Source organism: Chroicocephalus ridibundus, chromosome 4 (genome assembly GCF_963924245.1).
Source record: "Chroicocephalus ridibundus chromosome 4, bChrRid1.1, whole genome shotgun sequence".
Lineage (NCBI taxonomy): Eukaryota > Metazoa > Chordata > Aves > Charadriiformes > Laridae > Chroicocephalus > Chroicocephalus ridibundus.
In genome coordinates, this window is record NC_086287.1 from 75,604,567 (window position 1) to 75,614,886 (window position 10,320).

The 10,320-nt window shown below is 37.1% G+C and overlaps 1 protein-coding gene across 3 annotated transcripts in view; it reads left to right on the top strand.

Moving 5' to 3' along the window:
- Positions 1 to 9,644, top strand: part of SLC7A6 (solute carrier family 7 member 6) — a 30,221-nt gene extending 20,577 nt beyond the window's left edge. For all 3 annotated transcript variants that reach the window (XM_063334275.1, XM_063334274.1, XM_063334276.1), the window contains 5 exons: positions 4,790 to 4,893; positions 5,952 to 6,048; positions 6,308 to 6,457; positions 7,183 to 7,366; positions 8,811 to 9,644. In XM_063334275.1, coding sequence (XP_063190345.1) covers positions 4,790 to 4,893; positions 5,952 to 6,048; positions 6,308 to 6,457; positions 7,183 to 7,366; positions 8,811 to 8,905 — 630 coding nt within the window. In that variant the 3' untranslated portion in view covers positions 8,906 to 9,644. The remainder of the gene's footprint in view (positions 1 to 4,789; positions 4,894 to 5,951; positions 6,049 to 6,307; positions 6,458 to 7,182; positions 7,367 to 8,810) is intronic.
- The last annotated feature ends 676 nt before the right edge of the window (positions 9,645 to 10,320 follow it).

Here is a 10,320-nt window from a genome sequence, read left to right on the forward strand (position 1 = left end):
GAAACAAGAATTGGAGGAAACCTGAACATTTAAATTGCTTTCTTTTGCACCTTTACAATTTTCTGGCTCTCTTTTTAGTTGATATACACTCTCCTTTCTTTAATATGTGATGTTAAATCTAATTAGGTCAAACTGAACAGGTGTTGTACAGTATCTTGACAAATGTAATCTATGTCAGTGAAAGAAAACTCCATCTACTCAGTGGCTTTCTTGCACGTGTGGCTTTGTGATTGCCATAAATCAGAGTTTCTTTGTTTCCTTTAGGAAGTAGCTCTTTAAAGGCCTGAGAAGCTAAAAATTGAGAAAACAGGCTGTAGTTCTGACTGCCAAATCTTCTTGTAATGTGGGAATATATTTATACTCTGCCTCAGGAGAAAAGTCAAAGCAGAATTAATTGCGCTTCCAGGATACTATTGAGATTGTTTATGTATATTAATCTCCTTACTGCTTTATATGACTTTCAGGGTAAGAATGTTATAGAACTGAGCCTGGAAAAGGTCATATGTGTGATAGGATCTGGAATTGAGGTACTTAAAGAGGCTCTGTAGGTGTCTTTAAGCCTTCCTGGTAGAAACACCTCATAGTTTTTGGGTATAGTTTTGTATAAGTTTCTTACTCATGTTAGACTACCTTCTCTTTGCATTTATCCATCTGATCAATACTGTGCAGTGCTTTGCCAGCCTAGCATGTGCCCACAGCTCCATATTCTCTCAGCATAGTGTGACATTTTTTGTGTGCCTGTACACGCACTTCCTGTATGTGTCGAAGTGTGATGAAAACGGCTCTCATCTTGTGATTTGTAACGTAAATGTGGGTCTTTCTAATCGTCTGTGTGCCTGAATTACTGGGTGTGAGGCAGTAGCCTGTGTATTTTGTTGTGGCAGCTCTTTATGTGGGGCAATTCCCGCTGCTTTTAGTTCAACCTGTTTGTATAGAACTGTTGTTTGGACCTTTAAAAGGACAAAAAAGTGTTCTTGCAAACCACTCACAAGTTACCACCCGATGATCATGAGATCAAACTAACCCAAGATAAAAATAAAGTGTAGTTAAATCAGTCATTCATGTCTTCAAACAAAGCTGTAATTCAGTTTTTGACCATTCTTCTGGGAGTAATGTAAGGCTTTAGCCATGACGAAATGTTCAGCTGAGAAGTGCATGGCTGGAAGCTTCTTCCTTCATTATTATTCCCTATTGATGGTTTAGAAAAAAAAATCAGAACTAAGGGGAACAATTCCAGGTGCATGTCTTTCTACAGTGTGCGTGTATATATGTATATCTTACATGTCCAATGGATGGGAGGGCATAAAAGGACTTTATCTGTAATTGCAAGTGCTGTATCAGCCACTGAATTCTCTTACTGTTTCCTAGCTGTTAGAAGCAGTTATAGTTCAAGTCTGGACTACAGGACTTGTCAGACTATAGCAGAGATGACAATTTAATCTCTTAATCCTTCTTGCTCTTTAGACTTTCTCAGAAGAAACCTGAGAAGAAGTCCATCCCCATAGTGGTGGCTTTCTCCTGTTATGGTGGACTAAATGCTTCTGCTATAGCTGCCTCCAGGTAGGCTCCTCTGTCATCCTCCGCATACCCTTGCGAATGCTCCATTCTTTCCCCTGTTACCAGCTCATTTGTTTTTATAAATGCACTTCACTACTCCCAGAAGTAGTGGTAGTTAAAGTGGATTTGGTCAGGTGCTCGGTTCAGAGCCCAGGTCTAGCTTATTTGTGGAGGATCCATGATTGTACAATTGCGGTTTTAGCAGAAAGCAGCCACTAACATTTCTGCACCCCCCCCCCCCCTTTTTTTTTTCTTCTGGTACAGTGCACGTAATGTATGTGCTTGGTAACTTGATTGCTTTTTGTACTTTTCTCTGCCCTTCTTTCTTATGCAAAATAACCCTCTGATATGCCCAGAGATGAATGCTTATTGTGGCCATTTTTACTTACACTTCAGTGACACTTTTTGCAAGAAACACTGTAGGGATCTAGCTCAGCTTTGGAGAAGACGTTTCTTGGCATCTGTTAAAATGGGAGTGTTGGAGGATTTATAAACGTGAAGTATAACAGTGTGTTTATTGTCTGAGTAGTGATACACAAACTTGGATGATTTTTATGTTAGAAATGAGGGTGAAACCCAGTCAGAAAACACCTGCATAAAGGCAGGTGGGTTTATACTTGTCATGTTAAGCTAGTTAATATCAGTAGAAAGTTCCAAACTTCAGGTACCTTTCAACTTTGTTTTGCTGAAAGATCAGTTTGCAGGCAGATCTACTTGGCAAACCAAGCTGAACTTTCTAGATCATTCTCAATTAAAATACTCCTTTGCTTTACCTCTCTTAGGGAAAAGTTAAGCTCTTGAAGTTAATGCTCCACCCTTTGGTCTCTCAGGAATCCCAACTACATCATTAGAAAGTACATTGGAAACGACAGTGTTTGGTGAAGGCTGTCACTTGGTTATTCTCTCTTTTGAAGGGGCTGACTCGTACAAATCTAGGGATATTAATTATTTAGAGTTTGAGCTAGATCAGCAGTTGTTATACATCATATAGTTTGCATCCAGAATTGGATGTATAATGTCTTGATCTGTGTATAATTTGTGGCAGTGATACCATAGCTTTGCCTTAACTCTTTGTGGCTTTTCCTGCTCATATGAGGGATTGCTGTTTTCAAGGATGTGTGAAACACATTAGCATGTCTTAGAAATGGTAGGATGGAAATGGCCTCTGAGTTAGTCTCGCCTCTGGCCCATTACTAGATGTTTCAAAAGGAAATGGGAAATGCTTGCAAAGAACAAATGTCAACCTGCCTTTTGGGGGGAGAAGTTTCTCCACATGATATATTAGCTAATTTGCATCCTGCAGCATAAGATGACATTCATATGTTTTCTCTCTCTTCTTTAACTTTAGCTGTTAATATTACTTACCTAAATGCTTATGCTTTAGGCAACCTAACTAAACATCTCAATTCTCTAACATCTTGTTGAGTGAGTTCTGTATCTTAGCTTTGTGTGTGTGTGTGTAGAGATATATATAGATAGATAGATATAGATATATAGATATAGATATAGATATATATAAAAAAAAAATCCTCTAGCAGTTTTAAGTTTGGTGTCTAGTAATTTCACTTGCTGTTTGGCTTCGGAAATCAGCAGTCGAGGTTTACATCATCCTTTAAAATATTACAACAATTGCATATTAGAATTTTCATCCTGTCCTCATTCTTACTTGTTCTGGGGAAGTTGTCTTGATCCATTCACTGGATCATTATGAATTGCATTCTGCTTTGGGAGACCACATTTCTCAGAGGTCCATTTAGATCAAATAAGGATCTGAGAGAAGCACTGTGGGTTCTGAGCAGCAGAAATCTTTTATATAAAATAATTTAAATTATTAGTTGCTTGTTCAGTTTCAATTGACTGAAAATGGGTAATCTGTGGTATACAGAACACATTTCTTATGGCATGGTCTTTTGCTAAATTGATGTTCTGGTTTCAGCATGAAATAGGATTCATGCGTGGATTAGTTCTTTTATATTTTTCATGTGTTAATTTTTATAATTTCTGTGGGAATCTGTGTGCGTGTGTTTTTCCACCCCTGTGTTGAAGCTCCATTTTGAGGGAAGCTATCCTAACATGTATAAACTAAAAGAGCTCAGGAAGAGAGGTGCTTTAGCAGGAATTAGGGTGACTAACACAGTTGATGCATTGACTTTGAACCTTTTGGCAAGGTTCCCATTGAACTGATTATACACTTTTGTATTGTTCCCTAGCAGCAGGAAATCCTATCTGCCTTTGCAAGGGCTCAACTAAATTGCACAAAAGGATGGAATAAATTTTGCTTTTTAGTGTAGATGATGGTTTACAGCTAAGCAGAGCTGGATTCTGAACCTTAACTTGGATGACGTGCTGAACAAAGCACTTTGTCAACCCAGACAAAGAACAGGAAACTTTAACCGGCCAAGCTTTTGTTTATGTCAGTAGTTTTTTCTGCATTTTATGGTTTAAAGATTGACATTATATCCAGGGTTTTGTCTCATGAAAATCAATCACTTGTTTCACAAAAAAGAAATATAAATATCTATATTAAGTCATTTAGGCTTTTTTGACCTACAAAACAACTTTCAGAAAACAGATCACAATGAACTGCTTTTGGTTATCTCGTTCCTGGAGTAATTAAATGAAAAATTTGACCGCTGTCAAATCCAGACAGCTTTATATGCTACAAATAAAGGACAGTTCTGAATGTTGGTCCACTTTGACTGAACTTCGTAGCTCATAAATGTTATAATGAAGACCAATAGTTTAAAGGGGAGGTCAAGGGTTTCAAAATATTAAAAACTGAAGAAAATTTTTGTAATAGAAAAGACAGATCTGCAGAAAGCTGAACTAGTATGTATGCATAGTATATGGCACTTCCTTTTTTGGATATGTAATAATATTTTTGTCCTCTATTCTCTGTAGTCGCTGTGTTACACTTGAGTTCTGTAGTTCAGTTAGATAATAAAATATATCAGGATTGGTGAGAAAATTAAAAAAAATGTTTTCCTTTGTGAGCATTATTTTTATGAGCAGAACATGTAAGTTCAGGTGCTTGGCTAAGGAAGTTTGTGCTTATTTGGAATCCATAAATAAATAAAAAAAGCTGTGTGCTTCTTTGTGCTGCATTATGTATTGTCCTTACTATATTACTATTGTTCCATACACACTTACTACAAAAGCTTTGTTCTCATTGTTTTACATATGCTTTGTTGCAGATATTTTCATGTTGCCTTTTTCTTTTCCCTTTCATTAGACATTTGCTGACCAGGTATTTGGTATCTTCAGCTGGACAATTCCCATTGCTGTAGCCTTTTCTTGTTTTGGTGGACTTAATGCGTCAATTCTAGCATCATCAAGGTAGTGCATATCTCTTTCTGTTTGGCAAATGTTCGTAAGTTTTTACATGTTAATGTTATGCTCATCTATTATGAGGGGCAAAAATACTTTTGTAACCAAACCTGTAATTAATAGCCACAGTAAAATAACAGACCTAAATAAACCTCTGTGTGTGTGCACATATGCCCTTAACGCTGCCTTACTTCCCCAAAGCCTTCCTAGCTTCATGCAGAGTACCATTAAAGACCAAGTGAATGGTGTCTGTGTGATAAGTCCTCAGGCTTTCTCATTATTTGGGTTGAGTTATCGTCTATTTTACTTGATATAATAATTCTAGCAAGTTCATGTTTTCAAATGTATTTACTTAAAACTTACTGACTTTCTAAAATCCCGGTATCTTTTAAGTTTTTCTCAAAAACTTTTAAAAGTTGCTACTGCTATGAAGCTGCAGTCAAAAAGCTTAAGATACAGTATAGAAGCTTTTCTCTGAGCACTGATTATGGATGTGACTAGTGAAAGTTTTAAATAGATTTATTCAGGCATTTTGACATCCTTCCTGTCCATTGAATGTATGCGCAGTGCCTCTGTACTGAGAACAAATGTGAATCTGATCTGGTGAAGTAGTCAATACAGAATAACTCGCAGTCGTTAATAAAATTATGTGTGTTTGGGTTTTGAGCATGTGGTTGAGTGAGCTCTTTTTAGACACTTGGCGATCTCTTCTGCTTGGCATTGAAAACTATTCTGCGATAAGCTGGAATGTTTTCACTGCTAGCTTTTGGAATTTTTCAAAAAAATAGAAATTTATTTCGGTTACTATAGAATGTTTTCTGTTTTACTTGTGGGATTGTTTTATAAAAATGGGTGTTAACACCATGTTTCTAAAAGCTTATATGTGTCTTTTAATGGTGGTTGTACAATACATCTTTACCAGCAGGACTGAATCCATGTTCCAGTTTAAAGCATGGAAATTCAGTAGTGTAAATCCTTATTTTGACTGCCATTGTTCTTTGATTTTCTGTAATACATTCTCTCTCACCTGTGGCCTCAACATCTGTTTTCTGATTTGTGTTTTTCAGGCTATTTTTTGTAGGATCTCGAGAAGGTCACCTTCCTGATCTCTTGTCTATGATCCACATAGGGAGATTCACACCTGTGCCAGCACTGCTTTTCAATGTAAGTTGTTATTGCTTTTCTTTTCAACTGTTCAGATGTGATTATATGAATTACTTGAAGAAAGGCTTTAAAAAAGCACAAGAGAGAACTTCAGATTTACTGTCATTGAGGTGATTGTCATTGAGAGAGTGAATTTTGAGAGATGTAAAATCATGCCAAACACCAGGGAGTAAAAAGGTGTTACTTCCACGCGAAAAGCAGCATAAACAATAAGTTTCAAACTTTTGTTGTGTATCTGACTCCTGTTCTTTTCTGACAGTGTGCTATGACCCTTATTTACCTGGCTGTGGAAGATGTCTTCAAGCTTATTAATTACTTCAGTTTCAGTTATTGGTTTTTTGTTGGTCTGTCTATTGCTGGGCAATTATATCTACGTTGGAAGGAACCAGATCGACCCAGGCCTCTTAAGGTAATATTTCTTTTTACAGAATTGTTTAAAGTCCCTCTCTTCCACATATTGTAAAAGTACTATCTAAAACCTGTACCTTTCATGTTACCCCTAAAGGTTACAAATTGATCAGGATGCAAAACATGGTTTTCATTTTATATTGTACCATGAAAGCTAGCAAGTCTGCTAGCTAAGAATAAGGGATTATTGTAATAGCATACTCTTATTGTACGTTAGTTCAATCAATAGCCCTTCTGTCAACTGGAGAGTGTCTCAGTAGGCTAACATAGTAGTTAGCCTTTTTTGTTGGCTTAGAAATACCAAATTAGGAATACTTAATGAATTCTGTCAATGTGGACCACATTTAGCTCTGATGGTGTTTCAGTTCAATATCTGATCATCTTACCACCTTCTCATACTTGAAGTTGATAGGCTACATGAAAAAGTCATTCGTGTTTCCTGGGATTTATTTGATTTGTCTAAAAACACCTCATACTGTTATACACTTTGTTTCAACACAGCAAAGTTACCATACCTGATTACTTTTGCAATTTTTAGCAGCAATTCTGATCAAGAATAATTCTGCAACTTGCTTATGATTCCAAATAGCCAGATGTATAATAGGAAGAGCAGGTGACTTTACAAAGTGGGATTGAGAGCGAAAAGTCTGTAATTCTCACCAAATGCTTGTAACTGTAGACAATGAGTAGTTCAATAACATTCTGTTCTGTCTTTTCTGTCTGCAGCTGAGTGTGGCTTTCCCAATAATATTCTGTATATGCACAATATTTCTGGTGGTAGTGCCACTCTATAGTGACACTATCAACTCATTGATTGGAATTGCCATTGCTTTATCTGGAATTCCAGTCTTTTTCTTGGGAGTCTATTTACCTGCATCAAGGAGACCTCAGTTTATCAACAAGATTTTAGGTAAGTTTCTTTGTATATGGAGATGATCTTAGGAAAGAGGACAATTAAATAAGTGAATCGCAGTTTGTTGACGAAAAGAGTTGTGGTCTTTTGTGGATCACAGCCAAACAGAGGTTTGTGGTCTGTGGACCCCAGCCAAACAGAGCCGCTCGCTCACCAGCACTCTGCAGGAGAATAAGGGAGAAAATAAGAATAACAAAGGTGAAAAAACTTGTTGGTCAAGATGAAGACAGTTTAGTAAGTGAAGGAAAGAGGGGGGGGAAAAAAACCCAACAAGTGCAAAGGCAGTCACTTGCCACCTCCCACAAGCAGACCATTGCGCAGCCAGTTTCCAGGCAACAGCCACCTTGAAGAAACCCTCCCACATGCACGTGCTTCTTCCTCTACCCCAGTTTTTATTGCTGAGCATGACACTATATGTCATGAAATATCCTTTGCTTAGTTTGGGTCAGCTGTTCTGGCCATCTCCCTTCTGAACTTCCTGCCCAGCCCCATGCTGTTGGTTGCAGGGACAGCAGAGTGGGAAGCAAAAAAAAAAGCCTTGATACTGTACAAACACTGTTCAGCAAAAGCCAAAACATTGGTGTGTTACCCACCCTGTTTGAGCCACAAATCCAAAACACAGCACCTTGTGGATCGCTATGAAGAATGTTAACTGCATCCCAGCCAGACCCAGTAAAAGAGCATACTGATTTTATATATATTTACTGTATATTTAAAAGACCATTCACTTTCTACAGATTTTTGTCCTACGTTTTTATACTTTTCTCTTTAATCAGCACACAAAAAGCCTTTTTCTTAAGCAAGGCTGATCACTGTAAAAGGGCTGGGCATCCTTGCTAATGGAAGGTAACTGTCTTGCTTTACTGAATCAATTGTTTGAAGATAGATTTTATGTCAGTCACAGATAGAATTTTGCCTTCTTTTGGATTGTTGCAGTTAAATTGTACATTTCTCTCCAGCAGTACACTGTTGTCATTGTTAATATGTGAGAAAACCATGATGAGGGATGTGGAAAGGAAGGTTTATAGCATAATCGTAGAATCAAACAGCCAATGAATATGTAAATACTCAGTAATCTTGTCACTTTCCTGTGTGTTATTTGAAGGTCTTGTTGGTTTATTTTTTTTATTCTACCAATTTTATATTAATTATAGAGAATAATCTTAAGTATAGAGAAAAAAGATTTTACTTCAGTCACTTGGGGGGATGCCTCAGAAGAAAAACACCCTAGGATATAAACAGAACAGTTTTAAACATTATCTGTTAAAAAAAAAAAAATGGAGTGGAAGACACTTTTTGTATTAACTTTTATCGTTTGTTTCCCTTAAGAGAAGTGAGGCAGTGTTCGTGACAACTAACTTTCATTACTCAGATGCATGTTGTATAATTAGAGTTGAGATAGGTGGCTATTCTTCTGATTTATCTTCAATTTCCTATGCAGGTGCCGTCACACGAAACATGCAGCTGCTCTGTTACTGTGTTTTAACAGAGATGGATACAAGTAAAGAGAAGAAGTTAGAAATCAAATCCAGCTAAAAATTCAAAGCCATTACAAGCAACAGAAGGGAGGATAAAGCAATTATGACAACAAAAGGGAAGAGATGGAACTGGAAAAAATCGGAAAATTGTTTCCAGTGGTCTTTCAGAAATGCTGAAAATGTACTTGCAATTGGATTCTCACATAAATCGTCCCCTTGCGTCACCCTTTTAAACTGTGGCATATTTTCACTGGATAATGATTACCTACTCATTTCAGGCACACAAGCTATGTGTCAATACTGTTCCTTCTTCAGAATTGGTATTAAAATGGTAAGAGCTAATGGATCAAATTAGGTTTCTGCAGAACCAGGCGGTGAAGTAATGCATTTTTAAGTTAGACTGAAAACTACTTTGACTCAAAAGACCAAAACTCATTTCCAGCTTAAATCTGGCAGATGTTTGCATGAGATGATTTGCTGTGCTATCTTGGTTCTTATCCCAGAATATAACTGGTCACAACGAACTACCTAACTTGTCATTATTAGCAGAAAAATGAATAAAGTTGTGCTACATTATTTAAAGACTGAACCAACCTCTCTTCCTGACAGATAAGTATTTTATTCTGTATGTTATGTGGAAATACGGTATCAGACCGTGGCAAGAATTTAATCAACAAAGCGCCTTGGCGCTGAAGACTTGATTAACATTTGATGATTCTTTCCTGTTAGTTTGTTAGTACTTGGTCAGCTTCTGACAGGCTTTGTGAAACTTCCAAAATTAAAATGCTCCGTTTGAAGCTTGCATGCATTTGTTTCTGAACTGTTTCAGTGAACACGCGTTAGCAGTGTTACCTCAGCAGTCAGAAAATTCCATTTCTAAATTTCAGTGCTGTTCATTAGAAAATGAGCATCCACAAACTCACAGAAGAAGCTGCTTTCTTTTTTTTCTTCTATAGCAGAACTAAAGTTCTGTGGCAGCAACTGTATCTTGAAAGCTAAGTAGCAGGGAGAGAAAATAGCAATAAAAACAGAAATAAAAAGTAGTATTGCAATACAGACTGATGCTAGTTAGTACTATTTGTAATTCCAAAGCTGTAAGCCTAACATCAGGACACTTGATACTGAATTTTGGTGCAGCAAAAGGTAATGCGAAGCTAGCTTGTTTGGCCAGCGGAGCAAGATATACTTCAAAAACATACCTGGAATTTTTACCTCATTTCAGCATGTTTACCTCAGTTGACTTGAGCTTGTCCACATGTGCAGCTTTTTGTGCATTGAAGTTGAACTAAATCTTGTAATCACAAGAATATAGCTGAAGCAATGCTTCCAATGCTGCACCACGTTTGCATCTGTCACTTGAATAATAGTGAGAATATTTGGATTCTTGTACTGACTCCCTGACCAAGGTTATCTTAAACAAAAAACCTACAGATAATGGCAAATTTTAGTAGATGATGAAGACTAACATAAAAC